This window comes from Lactuca sativa, chromosome 9 (assembly GCF_002870075.4).
Source record: "Lactuca sativa cultivar Salinas chromosome 9, Lsat_Salinas_v11, whole genome shotgun sequence".
Classification (NCBI taxonomy): Eukaryota; Viridiplantae; Streptophyta; class Magnoliopsida; order Asterales; family Asteraceae; genus Lactuca; species Lactuca sativa.
The window spans coordinates 220,106,599-220,126,885 of record NC_056631.2 but is presented as its reverse complement, the minus strand read 5'-3'; the positions used below and the strand labels follow the sequence as shown (position 1 = coordinate 220,126,885).

The following is a 20,287-nucleotide window of genomic DNA, read 5'->3' as shown; positions in this document are numbered from 1 at the left end:
AAGGAATTTTTTCCCATTACATCCTAACTTTTTACAACTTTGTCTACATTTAGTTTTTATAGTTTATTTCCCTATATGCGCAGTCATTTTTCAAATATTTTTTAAACATTATATATCCAATTCCAAACAACAGCTAATAAATGATTCAATCCTACCATTTTTAAGATATTCATAAACATAATTTAGTTGTTGTCATTTGTCAAGCATATGAACAAGGTTCTAGCTACTAGAATTTCAAAACAAGTACTAACACAGTTATGGTTCACAGTAGTTCTCTTTTGCAAACAATGGGAAGAAATGTCATATGCTCCCAGCAAGTATGGCTTTGCGAAAATTAGAGTGGAATTGGGGGCCTTCACATGAATCAAGTTGGGAATCCAACCAGTTACCTAAAAATGACTTAATGACTCTAAAATCATCAATATTCTTTAACAATTTATGTTCAAACACAAAATGTCTTGTTTCAGATTTAAAGACGTGGCTTTTTGTACTCAACGACCCTTTTCAATAACCTGCACTTCCAAAATGTTGTCACCTCAAACAAGATACACATGCTTTCTTGTTTACAACATACAAACCAAGAACCCTAACGTTGGGCAAGTTGTACACACAAAATGTGTGTGTGTGTGTGTGTGTCACTCAATATATTCATGCAAATGTTTCAGTGATCGTTCCATTAAAGGAAAATCTCAAGTTGATTAGTCAATTTATTCGAAGCTGACAAGGCTGTTTAGTAAATTAAAGATTTTCACATTTCAACTAGAGTCAATCATCCTAAGCAGAACAATTTTCTTGTCTAAAGATTCACGCAAACTGACTAGGTTCATCATAAAAGAATATCAAGTCAGTTCTATGCAGTTTCATGATGCTCAAAGTAGTTGATTGGAACCTACTTGTAGTGATGGTAGAATTTGACTACTTAAGATGATTAGCTACTGTGTGGCTGGCAATTGAACCTGAGAACATTATAAATGAACTATGAAACCATCAAGAAGATGCACAATAGTAATTTAGCTAATTGAGACATGAGACTTGTTTGATGCTAGTCAAGTAGTATGTTAACAATAACACATATGGTTGAAAAAACACGGGGTTGGCAATTATTAAAAGCAAAAGAATACATCAAATTGGGAATTTTGGAATAACTATGACTTTTATGATATGACTTGTATCCCTTTGTTTATCAAAACTTGTGTTCCGCCTACTGCAGTCTGTAATTATGACTTGTTCTTGTCCTTTTGTTGCAAGTGCGTTTCAAGACACACATCTATGTGCATATGAATTGTTAGTTCTTCATCAAAGCATTTCTTCATCTCCTATCAAATAGAAGGATAAATATGCAATCTATTTGAAAATTTTGCATTTCAAAAAGCGTATGTGTATCTAGAAATTAGTACACCCAAACAAATCGCTTTGAGGTCTTTACAATCACAATGAACCTCATAACTTGACATTTCGTTTCACAAGTGGCAAAATTATGTAGCATGTTACTCTTGAAAACATTATATTACCGTGACATCTCGAAACACGAGTTCAGAACGACCTAAACCATCACCTAATCGGCCACATTTTCATCGAATTAACAATCGAGCAAAGAGTATTTAACCTCAAGAGAGATCTTTTGATGTAATATAAGAAGAGAATTATTTCTCTTCTCCACAACAAGTCTAGCTCCTGAGACAACCCAATACCCTGGGCTCTCTTGTGGGCCCCGTTTCACCTCCGTCGTGTCCACAAGATGTAATAGCTTCTGCATCTTCTTTGTATGGACCACAAGCTTCGGTTCGTGCAGTGGGGCGTGAATGGCTTGAAACTGTTGTGGGAGGACCTTCTCCGTGAAAGCAATTGAAGATTCCGCTTTCTGGATTGGAGACACATCCCATTCTGGATTCTTGTTTGCAGTGCAACCGAGTACTTTTGAGAACTGGAGGCGTAAGAAGAGGACTTTTTTGAACCTATGATTCCCGACTTGTAACTGGGCTCCGGTTACGATTGAGAATTTGTCTTCGGACTCAACCGGGGCGGTGCAGATGTGGTCATAGATAATCCCTTGGAGCCGTTCATAGTATTTGGGATCGTCACAATCAGAATTTAAGATTCTGGTTACCGAGTCTTCTAGTTGGAAGAATTTTGGGGGAGAGGTGAGGTGTTGTAGGTGGATCTCTAATTGATTGTTTCTATCAGGATTGAGGTGAAGTCGGAGGCCCGTTATGGGCATCTTACCTACATCGACCTATTTAGAAACAGTAAAATGATCAGAAAGTAATTTCCGGCCATTGGAATCAAATTTAAGTTCCAATATTAGGAAATTACCAGATTGGTATATATGTAGAGCTTGGGCCCAGAAATCCTGAACTGTAAATACGTTGAACTTTGCTGCTCATGCTGCTCACTGAATATAAGGGACCATTGTCTTGGTAGCTGGAAGTCCAGAAACTGGTGAAGCTCTTCGAATGGAGGTTTATCTATAAACAACCTTAAAATCATAATTTTATCTCAAATTAACGTAATCTGGATAGGATGGTAAAAGGATCATTTTCTCACAGCGTAAATAGAGATTTATGGCATGACTTAAGAATCCACTTCCCCTAACACCATTTAGCAAAGAGGTTATTGGAACGAAGGACATTGTGATCACATCTGGTTCAGACTGTACCGTTTGTAACCACTCATTATGTTGTAGGTTCCTATCATCACTCCCACCTCTCCTTCTATAAATATGCTTTAGGTTCTTGTCATCACTCCACTGTATTTGATCCTGCAAATAATTGAAATGAACAGTGATATATATTAAGTAACTGGAACCAACATGTGAGTTAAGGGACTTCATGATTTGTACTCTAATATACGTACGGGGTTGTGCGGAGTGCACGCATGTATAAGATCGAGTCAGAAGCCGGTTCAACGACTAGTCGGGGTCCGGGATTCCAAAGGGGCAGCGCCCCTTTGGCGGTGTCTAGGGGCAACGCCCCTAGTGGGGTCCAAGGGGCAAAGCTCTAATGAAACCCTTGAGGGTGATTATGGTACAACTAACGAATTCTCACCGAATCTTACATTTGGGAACATAATGGAAAATTCAATTTCTTGAGGTTGATTATGGTAAAACTAACGAAACTCGTTAGTTTTTGGTAACCCTAAATCTTCATTAAATTCGGATTGACATTACTTGCTTCCAAAGCAACTAACGACGGCCCAACCCTAATGAAACCCTAATCGTGTTTAATATTTAAACAGCTCTTCCTCTCCAGAAGAGGGTTACGATCTTAAGCTCTTGTTTTCATCATACTTTCATAGAATCCTCTAGCATACTGGCTTACGTTTTCTGTGCCTAGAAACGTAAGTGTCCACTTGGATTATCCTAGGCTGAATTTCTTGTAACCCAGGCATAGGGTAGAAATATCAGTTCGGAAAGTGATATCACGATCCAAGTTGGTATCCAGATCTCCACTACAAACCCTTATATTCCCTACATTCAAACTGATATTTCTATTTCTGGAGATGTGTGACTCAATCCGGGAGATGACCACTAAGTTTGCCAAGCTTGAGAAGTTTGAAGGTGTCGATATCAGGCATTGGATGAAAAAGATGCACTTCATGCTAATCACTCTGAAAGCAGCATACATGCTAACTACTCCAAGACCGGTAGATCCTGCAGAAGGTGTGGTTGAGACGGCTGAAGAGACAAGAAAGAGACAGAAGTGGGACAATGATGACTACATCTGCAAAGGTCACATTCTGAACGATATGTCTGATTCTTTATTTGATATCCATAGTGAAGCCTTGTGTGCCAAGGAGTTGTGGGACGGACACTCTTCAACTGAAATACATTACCGAGGATGCTTCTAGCAAGAAGTTTCTAGTCAGTGACTTTGATAATTATAAGATGGAAGATTCAAGGTCTGTCACTGAACAATACAATGAACTCCTTGGCATATACGGTCAGTTTAAACTGCACCGTATGAATATGGATGAATCCGTTGTTGTGTCCACTATCATTGACAAACTGCCTCCGTCCTGGAAAGACTTCAAACATAACTTGAAACATCAAAAGGAGGAACTGTCATTGGTTCAACTTGCTAGTCACATTCGTATTGAAGAATCTATTTGTGCGAAGGAAAGTGACAAATCTGAAAAACCCAAAGGAAAAGTTGAACCTGGACAGCCCTCGGTTCATATGGTTGAAAACAAACCAAGGAACCAGAACCACAAAGGACATGGCAAACGTAAGTAGGAACATGTCCCAAGCAACTCCAACAAAAAGAGAAAGGATCTGGTTTGTTGGAGATGCAATCAAGTTGGGCATTGCAAACGTGATTGCCGTGTGAATTTGGGCAACAATGGTGCTGGAAAACAGTAGAGCCAATGGGAAAGTGAACGGGTTTTTGGGCTCAAGTTAAAGGATGTCAGTTTTTGACTAACTTTGATAATTCTAATCAGAATTATGTTTATTATGTTTCATTTATCCCTGAATCATTCTATGTGCAGGATGATGATGTTTCTTGGTGGAACGACTCCGGAGCAACGAACCATGTATGCACGTATAAACGGATGTTTGAAACATTAACTCCGCCTGAAGATGGATCGATGCTAAAAATGGGAGACGATTCTTTTATTCCTATTTGTGGTTTAGGTGTCGTGTGTCTTGAATTACTTCTGGAAAGACAATTAGGTTATTTGATGTTTTGTTTGTTCCCAAGATTCGTAAGAATCTTGTTAACTCTAGTTTTTTGAATTCTGATGGTTTTAAACAAGTTATTGAGTCGGATAAGTTTGTTTTGTCTAAGGGTGGAATGTTTGTTGGATTTGGATATTTAAATAATAGAATGTTTCGTTTGAATATTGTTGACAAATTACTACCTGTTCAGAATTCTGCATTTGTATCTTCTCCTTCTAATGTTGATAAATCTATGCTTTGGCATGTAAGATTAGATCATGTCAACTTTAGAACGATGCATGAGATGTCAAAAGATGGATTAATTCTAGCCTTTGATATAACATCTGATATATGTAAAACATGCATGCTTACAAAAGTGACAAAACAGCCATTTCCTAGTGTCACTAGAAATTCAGCTGTTTTCGAACTTGTACACAGTGACTTGTGTGATTTTCATTCCACTCCTTCTTTAGGGAATAAAAAAGTATGTAGTCACTTTTATTGATGACTGCACTCGGTTTTGCTATGTGTATTTGTTGCATTCTAAGAATGAAGCCTTAGATAAATTCAAAATATACAAAACCGAGGTGGAATTACAATTGGGCATTCCGGTTAAATGTCTCAGGATTGATAGGGGAGGTGAATATATGGATCCCATATACTTCCAATCAGTGGGTATCATTCATGAGACCACGACACCTTACACGCCCCAACAGAATGGTATTGCTGAATGCAAAAATCGAGTTTTAAAGAAAATGGTAAACTCGATGTTGTCTTACTCGGGATTGAGTGAAGGATTCTAGGGAGAGGCCATGTTAGCGGCCTGCTATTTGTTAAATAGGGTTCCAAATAAAAGGAACAAAACAGTCCCATATGAACTTTGGTTCAAGAAAAAGTCGAATTTGAGTTATTTTCGGGTTTGGGGATGTCGGGTAGTTGTAAAACTTACCGAGCCCAAAAAGAAAAATTTAGGAGAACGTGGAATTGATTTTATATTCATTAGATATGTTGAACATTCCAAGACATATAGGTTTTATGTAATAGAACCTAATGATTCGGTCCCAATTAACACTGTTATCGAATCGCGGGATGCAATTTTTGATGAGATGAGATTTTCATCGATTCAAAGGCCTAAGGATCTGACTTTTGGTGCTAATAAAGAGCAAAATTCAGAAAGTCGAGATGGTGGTATCGTGCAAGAACCACAAGATATTCGTAGAAGCAAAAAAGGCCAAATTGCTAAAAATTTTGAATCCGACTTCCAACTGTACTTGGTGGAAGGTTCAAGGGATGAAATTAATCTTGAATACTCTTATTGTTATAGTATTGAAGATGATCCTAAGACTTATCAAGAGGCCATGGAGTCTCGTGATAGTGCCTTTTGGAAGGAAGCAATTGATGATGAAATGTCATCAATTCTTGAGAACAACACATGGGTGTTGTCTGATTTGCCTCCGGGTTCTAAACCACTTGGTTGCAAATGGATTTTCAAAAAGAAAATGAATGTTAATGGGACTAGTGACAAATTCAAATCCCGGTTATTCATTCAAGGTTTTAGACAAAAAGCCGGTATTGACTATTTTGATATGTATGCTCCAGTTACACGTATTTCTACTATTAGATTGTTGGTAGCCTTGGCAAGTATTCATAATATGGTTACTCACCAAATGGATGTGAAAATAGCCTTTTTAAATGGTGATCTTGACGAGGAAGTTTACATGAAACAACCAGAAGGTTTCATTATGCCCGGTAAAGAGCATATGGTTTGTAAACTTGTCAAATCTTTGTATGGGTTGAAACAAGCGTCAAAACAATGACATCAAAAATTTGATGAGGTGATTTTGTCTTTTGGTTTCAAGACAAACCAATGTGAAAAATGTGTTTATAGTAGATTTGATGATGTTACTAGAGCTGGAATGATCATTTGCTTATATGTAGATGACATGTTGATTTTTGGTACCGACCAAAATCAAGTGGATGAAACAAAGAAATTGTTATCATCCAAGTTTTCCATGAAAGATTTAGGAGAGGCTGATGTAATTCTTGGAATAAGAATTAAGAGGATGAACAAAGGATTGGTAATGACTCAAAGTCATTATATTGAGAAAATTCTCAAGCGGTTTAATTTTACCGAGTGTTCTCATGTGAGTACTCCTATGGACCCAAGTGTGAAATTAATGCCAAATAATGGTGTTCCCATTTCGCAATTGGAATACTCTAAGGCTATTGGTAGCTTGATGTATGTCATGACAAGTACCAGACCTGATATAGCTTTTGTTGTAGGTAAGTTGAGCAGGTACACTAGCAATCCTAGTGCTCAACATTGGCAAGCAGTGAATAGAGTGTTTAAGTATCTCAAGGGAACCATGAATTATGGTTTGAGTTACTTGGGGAGTCCTTCGGTTTTAGAAGGTCATTAAGATGCAAGTTGGATTACCAACATGAGGACCATTCCTCAACTTCTGGTTGGGTATTCTTACTTGGGGGGGGGGGGGTGCCATTTCTTAGGCTTCCAAGAAGCAATCTTGCATTACAAACTCAACAATGGAATCTGAGTTTGTTGCGTTAGTAGCTGCTGGTAAAGAAGCGGAGTGGCTAAGGAATTTAGTCTATGAGATTCCTTTGTGGTCTAAATCGATAGCACCTATTTCTATCCTTTGTGATAGTGCTACCGCTTTGGCTAAGGCATATAGCCAGGTTTATAATGGCAAGTCTAGACACCTAGGTGTTAGACATAGTATGATTAGAGAACTAATCGTGAATGGTGTGATTTCGGTTGAGTTTGTGAAATCGCAACAAAATTTGGCAGATCACTTGACTAAAGGTCTGACAAGAGACTTAGTGCACAAGTCTGTAATTGGGATGGGCTTAAAGTCCATTTAATTCTATAATGTCCCAATTCCCTTCTAATATAATGTTAGGAGTTGAATTCGATGTGGAAAGCTCATACTTATAGATTGGAACACATGAAGTATTCATCCCAGGTATGTGTTCGGTTCTGCAAGTTAGTCAGGTTGAAGTTTAACTTCTTAATACTTCCTTTGATAAATGTATGTGCGGATACATGGAAAGGAGTTACCTACGTGATTGTGAAGTGTAGCCGCATTTCAAGAGGTTGTGGACTTGACCTTGATACGATTATGAGAGGACTGGGACACACAGCTTTATAATTGTGTCAAGTTGTATTATGCTAGAAATTCAATAAACTAGTATGTATATTACTTTCCGGTATTCAAATGGGTTGATGGGTTCAATTCTTAGAACAACCTGATTCTCGAGTATTTGCAAATGTATGATACTAAGTGGAAATTCAATCGTTTCGATATTTTCATTATGTACTAGTTTGGTTTGTTTGATAAGGTTATGTTTGTTCAAGGGCTACACTAAAATGGGGAAGGATAGTTGGTGATTTTAGTATCACCATGTCATTTTAAGTAACTGGAACCAACATGTGAGCTAAGGGGCTTCATGATTTGTACTATAATATATGTACGGGGATTGTGCGGAGTGCACGCATGTATAAGATCGAGTCAGAAGTTACTAACAATTCTTTCTATCCATTATCAATTAGGGGTGCAATCTATAGGGGGCGCTGAGGGAAGAGTAAAGTGGTCACTTGTATAGGGTCCAATTTTTTTATTATATTATATAAATATATAAATTTATTTGAAAATAAAATACTTAAAACAACGATAGGTGCCTTTTTTTTCTAGCCAGTCCAGGGCATTTAAGGATATTTAAATCTTCAACCGTTCATCACTAATGGTGTATCAATAGGGAACACCACATCCTAACACTACACCCTGGAATGCGGTTTTTTGCTTACGAGATGACTTCCTCCCTTCCCCCTCCCCATCTCTCTATTCTTCCAATGGTTGACTATTTTAAATTTTAATTTTTTTAAGCCAACGGTCAATATATATATATATATATATATATATATATATATATATATATATATATATATATATATATATATATATATATATATATATCTACAACTCTATCAGTACTCACCTATTTTAACCATCAAACTCACACCATATTTTCTCATTTTCTTAATATTTCATTCTTTTTTACAAGAAAAATGAATCCCACCCCTCCCCCTCCCAAATATAGTCAAAGAAAATCTCGTGTTTCTAGTTAAATTACGCCAATTAGTAACATTTTTGCTTTCTATCTCCCATTCTTGTTTATCGTCCCCAACTTCATGCCCTAATCAAGCCCCTCTACAATTTCAATATCAAATTATTCAACAATACTATCCCATGCAAATGCCAAATAATACACCGAAGATGATCAACAACTTTGTGACTTTTCTCGCTCGATCAACTTTCACCCACCCAACCACATCTTGCGCCACAAAGCCCAACCCCATCCTACGACCCTCCAACCCAAACCCTCCATGAAGAGTTGGATGAGAACTTCATACAGGAAACTCAACTCCCTCACCCGAAGACATCTTGGAGGACCAACCCCCTCCACTCCACAAAGGAAAAGAACAAACGACAACTAAAACGAAGGTCGACCTTAAAGGGTGGACTCCGAGGGAAGAATTGTTGCTGACACAAGCATGGGTCGACATATTCGAGGATGAAAAGGAAGTAAACGCACAATCGATTGAGCCTTTATGGCTACACATTACGGAAGATTTGTCGCACAAATGGGGGAAGGTGACGACTACTGTACTAAGCACCAACCGGATTCAAAATTTTCGATAGATTGTGAGGAATGTTACGAAGTTGAATGGGCTGTACAACAACCTATAACTCCAAAGGAAAAGGGGACTAAGTGCTAAATAAACTCTTAAAGAGGCGTATCAATTGTTTCGTGAGGACAACAAAGGAAAGTCGTTCAAATTTAATGATTGTTCGAAAGTTTTACCGTGTATTCTAAAATGGAAAGAAAGGAAAGTGATGAATAAATGATTGTTTGAAAGATAAGATGATTATAAATCAGCTAAAGAATAAACTACAAATAACAAAAGTACCTTGGAATTTTGAGAAACGTGTTCAGAGTCCAAAAATCTCTTTTCTGCCACTTCTAGTAACCTTTTTCGTACATCAGTAGGCTCAAGGGATGATGCATAATGTTGTTTCATATATATAACATCTTTTCCACCCATTGTTACACCCACAATTATATGAGTGCCAAATTTTTCAATAAACTTGGAAGATTAAACAATAAACAGAACCAGGAAGATACATAAATACTTTTATCATAATTTATATAGACAGATGATACAAATACAAATTTAAAGGCTCTTCATAAAGGAATGTTGCAACTTTGTGTTAACTATCTTAGATTTATACAAATCACAATATAAGGTACGATGTGTGTGTGTGTGTTTTTTCCTTTAACATTTTGCACAAGATTAAGTAAAAAGATCTAATTAGCCGTTCAAAAATCGACTTCCCGTTATTAAGGAATGGTAATTTTAAACTTTTTTTAATACCCAATTATTGTTTAGGTATACGATAGACACACACAAACAATATAAGATGTGAGGAAAACACCATCAATTATTTTCTTACTTAATTAAAGCAGTGAAAATTCCTTTGTAAATTGAAGGTCATTGATATAACTGGGTAAATCTTTTAAAATGCAACGTTGCAATAGGAGGAAACAAAAGTAAGATGCTATAATAACCAAATTAATGCAACTACATTGCTATTTATTGCTATTAGCTTCTCTAAATCTTGGTTCAAGGAAGAAAAACAATCTTTAGCATTGAAAGATTTAAGGTCTGCCCCTCACCTTGCTAACAATGCAGGCTCCCATGAAGATGGAACAGCCTTCTTGACATGATCACGGAGATGAAAACAAAGAGATGAAAACACCATCAAAAGCTAGGGTTTTAGTACTTGATGCATCTTTCTTCCAATTTCCAGAAAAATCAAACACATAATTGAAGAGGCCTGAAGGAAATTTCCCAGCTAATGATAATTCCTGGTTGAATTGCTCCGACATCTGCACACACAAAAAAAAATGCAGAAACTTGTACTATTTATATATCGAATCAACCATTTATACCACATATATTTTTGACTCTTGACAGTTGCATAGCAATTAGAGGATATTTGGGATTTCATTTTAAACCCTAAAGTAACTTTTAGGCAAAAGAACTTATTGATTTATGAATGTGAGAAAAAAAAGTTTTTAAAAAAAAAATGTTTGGATTATTTTTTATAGTGACAAAAGTCAATGTCGATAAATCAATAAATTGGTTTTTAAAAAATGTTTGACTTAGTTTATACATATAAAATTGACCAAAAAGGAATCATGACTTCTTAAAATCTCTTTTTCAAGCTAATAATTATAAGTTGTTTTAAAAAGTAATAAATCATGACTTTTTAAAATCTTATTTTCAAACAGTTAACAAAAAAATGTTTTAGAAGTCTTTTTTATATATATGCAAACCCTTTTTTAAAATTATTGACTTTATAAGATGTTAATAATAAATCATTTTTAGATGAAATGTTATTTTTTTTTTTACATATTGCATAGCGGATTGTAGTAATTGAAAGGAAGATTTGTCAGAGCACAAAAACAGTAAAACTATCCATAAGCCATACCTGCGGAAAAGAAAGAACATCAGAATGAAGTCGCGTATGCTGGCCTTCATGACATTTGATGGATTTGGGAACATTGAGAAGTAGAAGCCCACCAGGAAGCACAATATCTCTACCTTCATCTTCCTCAATTTCTATCAAACGGCAATTTCGATATGGATTATTACCAAAATCTGAATCATAACGACGTTTGCGATGCTCAAGCCTCAGATCTAACGAGATATCATAACCACATCCAATTGACTGAATCGCAACATTTGCAGCTTCAGCAGCTGGAAGCTTAAGCGCCATTTTTAACTTCAATTTCTCAAAAGAAAAATCTACAAGTGCATCTCAACCAGTGCTGCCGACGATCGATTCTTCTCTAATACTTCCCAAACCCTGGATGGTAGAGTTGGATGTGAGATCAGGGGATTTGATTAAATTACTCTCTCAAACAGGAATCCACCGCCCGCCCTCCCCTCTCACTCTGGCGACCACCGTTGACTATTCAACAAGTTGACTCCACATCTCACCTAACCCATACAATTTTATGAAAGTCAATGGAAGCCTCATCTCCTGCACTTGCAATTGCTTCCATCATATAGATTTGAATTTTGTAATTACGATCTGATCAACAAACAATGAGTGCCTTTCTGGTAGAGAATCAACATCTTAAAATCAAACTGGAAGAGATAAAATCAGCTACCAACAACTTTGATAACACCACCGTTATTGGAAAAGCTGGATTTGGGAACGTGTACAAAGGATTACTCTCTCACTCGAAAGGCCAAATCAGGGTTGCTTTTAAGGGTCGGAAACCCTGAGTTCTTGAAAGAGATCCTGATGCTTTCACGTTACACACATGAAAACCTCATCTCTCTTCTGGGATTTTGTGATGAGGATGGTGAGAAGATCCTTGTGTATGAGCATGCATATCACGAAAGCCTAGATCGCCACTTAAGTGCTCCTAATCTCACATGGTGGAAAAGTCTCAAGATATGTGTCACTGCGAACTATCTTCATGATCCCAAAGGGACAGAACAAAGAGTAATCCGTTGGGATATAAAAGTGTCCATATTCCAGGGGTGTTTGGCGTTTGATAGAAATTGACATGGTTGATAAACCGCAAAAAATTAGTATGTTAACGATAGACATGGTTGATAAACCGCAAAAAATTAGGAATTTTGTAGTAACTATGGCTTGTATGATATGACTTGTATCCCGTTGTTAATTGTGTACACTACCTATGTAAATAATGTTTTACAATGAAATTTTTTGGGTGTTCGTACTTTTAGTTTTGGGGTTTTCACAAAACTTGTGTTCCGGCCTCCTACTTGAATCTGCAACTCAACTGTAACTCGTTCTTATCCACAAGTGCATTTCAAGACACATATCTATAATCTATGTACATTTGAAACGTTAGTTCTCTATCAAACAGAAGGATAAATTTGCAAATTCATGTGCAAATTTTGCACACTGTGTATCTAGAAATTATTACACCCAAAAAAATCTTTTAATTGATTTCTTTACAATCCACGGACTTTAACACTTACTTCAACATCACGATGAAACCACATAACTTGACATTTGGTTTCACAAGAGATGAAATTTTGTAGCTCCAAACACGAGTTCAAAATGACCCACATCACCACCTAATCTGCCACTTGTTCATCGGCTAACATATATATGAGGCAAAGAGTACTTGACCTTAAGAGAAATCTTTCCCTTGTTCACTACAAATTTAGCCCCTGTGACGACCCAATACCCAGGGCTTTCTTGTGGGCCCCGTTTCATCTCCGTTATATCCACAATCTTTAATAAATTCGGCATCATCTCCATCGGGCCTTCTCGAAAAATATTGAACCGGGTGTGTGGGACTCGAAACTGTTGTGGGATGACCTCCTCGAAAAAAACTGAAGATTCCGACATCTGGCCCGGAGACTCCCATTCCGACCTCCTTGCGGTGCAACCAAGTAGTTCTGAGAAGCGGAGGCGTAAAAAGAGGACTTTTTTTAACCCGTGATCTCCGACATGTAGCTGGGCCCCATTTACGATTGAGAAGATTCCGTATTCGGACTCGACCGGGGCGGTGCAGACGTGGTCATAGTTTTTCCCTTGGACCTTTTCGTAGAATGTACTGTCGTAGGAATCGGAATTGAAGGTTCCGATTCCGGATACGGAATCTGCTATATGGAAGAATTTTGGGACGCCGAAGAGGTGTTGGAGGTGGATCTCTAACTGATGGTTTCTTTCAGGATTGAGGTAAAGCCGGAGTCCCATTACGGGCATCTTACCTACATCGACCTATTTAGAAACAGTCAGGAAGTAATTTCCTATCATCGGAATTGCAATTAAGTTCTAAGATTAGGAAATTACCAGATTGGTGTTCACGTAGAGCTTGGTACCAAAAAAGCTGAACTGTAAAGATGTTGTACTTTGCTGCTCATGTTGTGGACCAACGGACCACTCACTGAATGTAGGGGCCCATCGTCTCGGTAGCTGGAAAAATCTACCCAATTATAACTTTTAAACTGCTATGTATGTGTATGACATTTCTCTAACTGGGCAGATTTCCTGAAGAATAAGGCTAGAATAGGAGGAAATAAAGGTAGGATGCTATAATAAGCAAATCAATGAAAGTATGTTGCCATGTTTTTGCAGTTAAAACCAAGACAAATGATCATAACCATCTAAAGAAGAAACTACAAGGATCGAGCCCTATGCAGACGACAATTATGGACTCTGTTCAGACGACTTATCGTCTCTAAAACTTATACCGACGACATGTGGTCTGTAAAAAGTCGTCGGTATAGGTCCGTCGCTAAAAGTCGAAAATGTCGTCGGGATAGGTGTCGTCGGTATAGCATAGCCAGTCTAGACGACACGTCGTCTATAAAAGGTCGTCGGGATTGACTTTTGTGGAAATAAAGAAAAGTTTTATTCGGACCCTATACCGACGACATGTAGTCCGTAAAAGTGTGATCCTATAGAGACGACTTGTTGTTTGGAAAAGTTGATCAATATGGACGACATGTCGTTTGGAATGGAAAAATCATTTTTACAGTTATAAAGCTATACAGACGACATGTCGTCTCTATAGCCCTTTTTTTAATATTTTCCACAAAAATTTTTTATATACACCATTTAAAACAAATCCAAAAGGGATATTTGTAGAATAATATAAACATAATGCAACATACCATTAAAATCCAAAAACACTTAGTAAAACTAACATATCATTCATAACATACGATTAATTTAATTTGATTTTACAATTAATTTAATATTTTATTTTTATTGATTTTTTTTAATTAATTGAACTTTACTTTATAATTAATTTAAAACTAGGGAAGAATCCCGCGTTGCGGGGTTGGATTTGTAAAAAAAAAATTCTTCAGTTGAATTTCAACATTTGTTTATTGTACTGTTATTATGAACTACAAAATTCATACACAGATAAAAGTGACCAAAGAGATGCCGACTAAATCATCCAAAGTGCTGCTTTTTTTTAACCCCTTGGCATTTATTATTGCTAATTGTCCAAAAGGCTGACACTTAGGAACATGGCTTCCTTCTGCAAGTCCTTCTTAGCTGATTATTGTGATTACTGTTAAAAAGCATGAAAATATTAGTTAAATATGTCAATATTTATCACTCTGTAGTTATACGGTTAGATTTTTGGAAAAAAAAAATGAAAAGAAATTACAAAAAAATAAGAAAAAAATGTGAAAATACATAGTACATTGCTGTTTACTGCATTTACAATTGCAATTTTTGTTTCACAGATTATCATTTTAACAAATTAATCTATTTACCTGGATATCAAAGCTTGCATGTTCTTTTTTTTTGCCACTAAAAAAATGGAGCATCTCTAATAAGCCCATACTTGATGAATTCAGCAAGAGTCCAAAAAACTCTTGTCTGCCATTTCCTATAACCTTTTCTGTACATCAGCAGGTTCAAGGGATGATGCATGCTGCTGTTTCATATATATAACATCTTTTCCACCCATTTTTACACCCACAATTATATGAGTGCCAAATTTTTTGATAAACCTGGAAGAAAAAAGGAGAACATGGAAAATAGATAAATAATTTTATCAGAGTTATATAAACAAACGACACAAATACAAATTTAAAGGCTCTTCATAGGGGAATGCTGCAACTTTGAGTTAATCGTCTTAGACTTGCATAATATAATGGTATGATGTGTTTTTGTTTTACGTTTTGCACAAGATGGGGTAAAAATCTACTAAATGGCCATTTAAAATTTGACTTCCCATTATTAAGGAATTGTAATGACATTGCGATAATTGGGTGGATCTTTTAAAATACAAACATGCTATAGTAAACAAATCAATGTAAGTACATTGCTATTTCTTGCATCAAACCCTTCCTTTAATGGGCATAGTATTAGCTTCTCCAAATCTTACTTCAGGGAAGAAAACAGTCTTCAGCATTGAAAGATTTAAGTGTATGAAAATGTCTGCACCTCACCTTGCTAACAATGCAGGCTCCCATGAAGATGGAACAGCTTTCTTGACATGATCACAAAGAACCGTTGGAGATTCTTCTAATGCAACAGCGTACAAAGAGAAGAAAACACCATCAAAAGCTAGGGTTTTAGTACTTGATGCATCTTTCGGCCAATTTCCAGAAAACTCAAACATGGAATTGAAATGGCCTGAAGGAATTTTGCCAGATAATGATAATTCCTGATTGAATTGCTGAGACATCTTGCATACAAAAAATGCAGAAACTTCTCTCATTTATGTGGCTAACCAATCATTTAAATTTTTTATACCTAACAGTTGCATAGTAATTAATGCTGATATTTTATTTTATATGCATGGCACAAGGAATAAAAAAAAAAAACAGTAAAACTATCCATAATCCATACCAGCTGAAAAGAAAGAGGATTAGAATGAAGTCGCCTATGTTCGCCTTCATGACATTTGATGGATTGGGGAACATCGAGGAGTAGAAGTCCACCAGGAAGCACAATGTCTCTGCATTCATCCTCCTCAATTTCTATCAAACGGCAATTTCGATATGGATTATTACCAACATCTGAATCATAACGACGTTTGCGATACTTAAGCCTCAAATCTGACGTCATATCATAACCACATCCAATTGACTGAATCGCAACATTTGCAGCTTCAGCAGCTGGAAGCTTAAGCGCCATTTTTAACTTCAATTTCTCAAAAGAAAAATCTACAAGTGCATATCAACCAGTGCTGGCGACGATCGATACACCCTAGATGGTAGAGCTGGATGTGAGGCCTACGGGATTCAGATTCAGGGGATTTAATAAACAGGAATCCACCGTCAAACCTCCCTCTCTCACTCCGGCGACCTAACTTGTCATCGTTGTCACTGCTATCTCCAAACTTGTTATTGTTATTCTCAACATCGAGCCTCATTGAAAGTCAATGAAAGTCATAGGGCGGCTGAAAGTTATTCTATAATGTATTAATGATGGCTAGGTAGTGTTGACTATTCAACACGTTGACTCACATACGATTTCACCACCTATGACCTAACCCACACAATTTCATGGAAGCCTCGCCTCCTGCACTTGCATTTGCTTCCATCATTTCGATTTCAGTTTTGTAATTACGATCCGATCAACAAACAATGGAGGCCTTTCTGGGAGAGAATCAACATCTTAAAATCAAACTGGAAGAGATAAAATCAGCTACCAACAACTTTGATAACAACAACGTTATTGGAAAAGGTGGATTTGGGAACGTGTACAAAGGAGTACTCTCTCAGTCTGAAGGGCTAACCATGGTTGCTTTTAAGCGTCTAGATCGTAAGCTTGGGCAAGGAAACCCTGAGTTCTTGAAAGAGATCCTGATGCTTTCCCGTTACACACATGAAAACCTCATCTCTCTTCTGGGATTTTGTGATGAAGATGATGAGAAGATCCTTGTGTATGAGCATGCATATCACGGAAGCCTAGATCGCCATTTAAGTGCCAATACTCTCACATGGTGGAAACGTCTCAAGATATGCCTCACAGCTGCAAAGGGACTCTGCTACCTTCATGATCCTAAAGGGACAGAACAAAGAGTTATCCATCGGGATATTAAAAGTTCAAATATTCTACTGGATGAGAGTTGGAATGCTAAACTTTCTGACATGGGTTTATCGAAGATAGGTCCTGCTAATCAGCAACACAGCTTTCTTGCCACCAATGTTGTAGGTACGTATGGGTATATAGATCCTCTGTATATGGAGACTTACCTCCTAACGAAAGAGTCGGATGTATACTCATTTGGCATGGTTTTGTTCGAAGTATTGTGTGGGAGACTCTGCTATGAATATAACAATGGTCATTTTATGAGCTTGTGGCCAATGTGGAAAAAAAGTTATGAAGAGAAGAAACTAGATCAGATTATCTTTGAAGACCTGAAGGAACATATGAATCCGAGTTCATTGGAAACATTTTCAGGCATTGCTTATCGATGTTTGCAGAAATCTCGTGAAGAACGTCCAAAGATGTCTGATGTTGTGGAAGAACTTGAGAATGCACTTGATATTCAAAAGACAGAAGGACCAATGGACTTTGAAGAGATGATTGAAACTGCAGTAGCTCCTCATGTCTACAGATCCAAAGAGGAACTACAGATGCTTCTCTACAGAGGAATGTTGGTTAACGGGGGCAAAACGGTAATTAGCTAGCTCTATCAAAATTGTGAATTATAAACTGCTAATTTAAGGAATTTGTACGATTAAAACCAAATAGTATACATTTCAACAAACAGTGATTGCTGAAATGTACTCATATCCTAACTTGATGTCTTTTAATGAACAGTGGTTTTCATTAAACAAGAATGGTGAACATTGTGAAATGATATCCGCAAAAGTATGTTTGATTCCTATTCTCCCTGCATCTCCCAGATATGCATACAATGGTCTACATAAATCAAGGTTAGTCGTCATCTTCCTTTATGATTCTAGCTTTTTAGAATATTCATCAGTATGTAATATTAATTGTATCCATTGCTGCATCTTCCTGCAGATTTCCATTAGACAACAAAAATACTGCACCATTATGTTGGAGATTCAAAATGCATGTCAAAGCACAATTTTTGTCACCTCATATCACATACGCAGTAAACCTTGTGTTCGTTGTTGACTATGAAAGTATGGACCTTTTATTCCTCAATTACAAATTGGCTGAGGAGACATACTATTCGACTTCATACATAGCAGATGAGAGAGAAGATGGATGGTTCACGACTGAATTGTATCAGTTTACTAGCACCAAAAAAAGTGCTGATTTTGATATAACTTTTGATTGCCGAGGACATCCGTTGATTGTAGAAGGCATCGAGTTCCAGCCCATCGAGAGAGTAAGCCTAAGCCAAAAAATATTGGTTTATTCATTTAGATCATTTCGTTTATGTTTTTCTTGTGTTTCAAACATTCTTGGAAAATAAAGTGTATGTTTTATTATAGGTGGATCATCATCAACTGTTAGAGGATGAGAAGGTGGATATGCCAGAGACATATTGGGAACAAAGGTTGCCAAGTGATTATGAAGATATACTGATCAAGTCATCCAAAAATAGTGTGCAATGGACAACAAAGAAGGAACTCTACTCTATTCTTCATAAAGGGTTCCCAATCAATAATGGTGAAGAGGTATATCATGTTACTATTTTTTAAGATATTCATAAACACAATATAGCTGTTGTCATTTGTTAAGCATATGAACATTGTTCTAGCTACTATAATTTCAAAAGAAATACTTAATTACACGTTTATGGTTTCACAGTGGTTCTCACTTGCAAACAATGGGAAGAAATGTCATATGCTTCCAGCAAGAATGGCTTTGCGAAAATTAGTGTGGAGATGGGGGCCTTCACGTGAATCAAGGTGGTAATCCACTCATATAAATTCCAGTTACCTAAAATGACTTAATGACAATAAATCACCAATATTCTTCAACCATTTCTATTAAAACACAATATGTCTTGTTGCAGATTTAAAGAAGTGGCTTTTTGTACTCAACAATCCTTTTCAATAACCTGCACTTCGAAAATGTTGTCACCTCAGACAAGATACGCATGCTTTCTTGTTTACAACATACAAACCAAGAACCCTAACGTTGGGCAAGTTGTGGAAGTGAGTGATCAGAGTTGTATCACAGAGAGTGGAGAGTATGATCCACATCATATCCTTTTATTTTTGCCTGAGACCCCAATTATTAGACAACAGGTTAATGACAACACCAACATACACAACCCATTAAAGAGAACCAAAATGGAAGGTGTTCCACAACGTAGGAATGATGGTTGGTTGGAAGTGCAAGTATGGAAATGCCAAACTGGTGCTACTACTAGTGAAAATCCTTTGTTTGATCTTTATTTCAACATTAGGTCTTTTTCGAGGATTACAGAACTCAGTGTGCAAGGCATTGAGTTTAAAGCCATATAGGTTTTTTTTATAGTATATGATTAGAATTTGGAAATGAATTAAGTGTAACGATTCGATTTTAAGCATATATCTCACAAGATATCTTGAAGAGATCTTTTATCTCATAGATTAGGAAACTTGTTGTATTTAATTATCTTTCCTATTTTCTTGTATCTTTATGTATATAAAATATTAATATAAGATTCTCCACAAGTGTGGTGATTTCTATCCAACCTTACACGGTATTGGATTGTTGGCCTAACATGATCCTTCCTTTTTACCTAATCGTCGGTACCTCCCTCTCTTTAACATGGCTCCCGGCAACGATCTCACCCTCCCTCTTTCTACTCTCATAGATTAGGAAACTTGTTGTATGTAATTATCTTTCCTATTTTCTTGTATCTTTATGTCTATAAAATATTAATATAAGATTCTCCACAAGTGTGGTGATTTCTATCCAACCTTACATGGTATTGGCCTAACATGATCCTTCCTTTTTCCCTAATCGCCGCTACCTCCCTCTCTTTAACATGGCTCCCGGCAACGATCTCACCCTCCCTCTTTCTACTCTCTTACACTTGGAATAGGTAGCTTTGTTCTCCTCTCTTTTAGGCTTCTTTTGTTTTGTTGTAAATATGGAAGGCAAATGT

At 36.8% G+C, this 20,287-nt stretch overlaps 4 protein-coding genes and 1 pseudogene across 4 annotated transcripts; 2 read left to right on the top strand and 3 right to left on the bottom strand.

The window, feature by feature from the left end:
* Nucleotides 1-27: 27 nt before the first annotated feature.
* LOC111878999 (MACPF domain-containing protein At4g24290) lies at nt 28-8,502 on the bottom strand. The gene is made up of 3 exons (XM_023875469.3): nt 2,545-8,502; nt 2,314-2,465; nt 28-2,233 (listed from the first exon to the last, which is right to left on the bottom strand). The coding sequence occupies exons 1-3, from the start codon at nt 2,828-2,830 to the stop codon at nt 1,580-1,582; spliced, it is 1,092 nt and encodes a 363-aa protein (XP_023731237.2). The 5' UTR covers nt 2,831-8,502; the 3' UTR covers nt 28-1,579.
* Nucleotides 3,520-4,231, top strand: LOC128129279 (uncharacterized). The gene is made up of 2 exons (XM_052767899.1): nt 3,520-3,727; nt 3,774-4,231. The coding sequence occupies exons 1-2, from the start codon at nt 3,520-3,522 to the stop codon at nt 4,229-4,231; spliced, it is 666 nt and encodes a 221-aa protein (XP_052623859.1).
* Nucleotides 8,503-10,151: 1,649 nt separating the features above from the next.
* Nucleotides 10,152-16,639, bottom strand: LOC111879027 (MACPF domain-containing protein At4g24290-like; annotated as a pseudogene).
* Nucleotides 10,463-11,517, bottom strand: LOC128129278 (MACPF domain-containing protein At4g24290-like). Its single transcript, XM_052767898.1, has 2 exons — nt 11,230-11,517; nt 10,463-10,624 (listed from the first exon to the last, which is right to left on the bottom strand). The coding sequence occupies exons 1-2, from the start codon at nt 11,515-11,517 to the stop codon at nt 10,463-10,465; spliced, it is 450 nt and encodes a 149-aa protein (XP_052623858.1).
* A 77-nt stretch (nt 16,640-16,716) lies between the features above and the next one.
* LOC111878997 (uncharacterized) lies at nt 16,717-19,870 on the top strand. The gene is made up of 6 exons (XM_023875465.2): nt 16,717-17,885; nt 18,031-18,146; nt 18,238-18,571; nt 18,678-18,863; nt 18,997-19,097; nt 19,205-19,870. Exons 1-6 carry the CDS (start codon nt 16,848-16,850, stop codon nt 19,656-19,658), a joined length of 2,229 nt encoding a protein of 742 aa, XP_023731233.1. The 5' UTR covers nt 16,717-16,847; the 3' UTR covers nt 19,659-19,870.
* The last annotated feature ends 417 nt before the right edge of the window (nt 19,871-20,287 follow it).

What these genes read in the sequence shown, in the direction of transcription:
- LOC111878997 (XM_023875465.2), top strand. Translation starts at nt 16,848, where the DNA reads ATGGAGGCCTTTCTGGGAGAGAATCAACATCTTAAAATCAAACTGGAA. An exon ending in CAATCAATAATGGTGAAGAG is followed by an intron (nt 18,864 to 18,996) that starts GTATATCATGTT and finishes ATGGTTTCACAG; the next exon opens with TGGTTCTCACTTGCAAACAA. An exon ending in GGGCCTTCACGTGAATCAAG is followed by an intron (nt 19,098 to 19,204) that starts GTGGTAATCCAC and finishes GTCTTGTTGCAG; the next exon opens with ATTTAAAGAAGTGGCTTTTT.
- LOC128129278 (XM_052767898.1), bottom strand. Translation starts at nt 11,517, where the DNA reads ATGGCGCTTAAGCTTCCAGCTGCTGAAGCTGCAAATGTTGCGATTCAG. An exon ending in ATGTTCTTTCTTTTCCGCAG is followed by an intron (nt 10,625 to 11,229) that starts GTATGGCTTATG and finishes TTGTGTGTGCAG; the next exon opens with ATGTCGGAGCAATTCAACCA.
- LOC111878999 (XM_023875469.3), bottom strand. Translation starts at nt 2,830, where the DNA reads ATGAAGTCCCTTAACTCACATGTTGGTTCCAGTTACTTAATATATATC. An exon ending in CATAAATCTCTATTTACGCT is followed by an intron (nt 2,466 to 2,544) that starts GTGAGAAAATGA and finishes GGTTGTTTATAG; the next exon opens with ATAAACCTCCATTCGAAGAG. An exon ending in TCTACATATATACCAATCTG is followed by an intron (nt 2,234 to 2,313) that starts GTAATTTCCTAA and finishes GTTTCTAAATAG; the next exon opens with GTCGATGTAGGTAAGATGCC.
- LOC128129279 (XM_052767899.1), top strand. Translation starts at nt 3,520, where the DNA reads ATGACCACTAAGTTTGCCAAGCTTGAGAAGTTTGAAGGTGTCGATATC. An exon ending in TGATGACTACATCTGCAAAG is followed by an intron (nt 3,728 to 3,773) that starts GTCACATTCTGA and finishes TGATATCCATAG; the next exon opens with TGAAGCCTTGTGTGCCAAGG.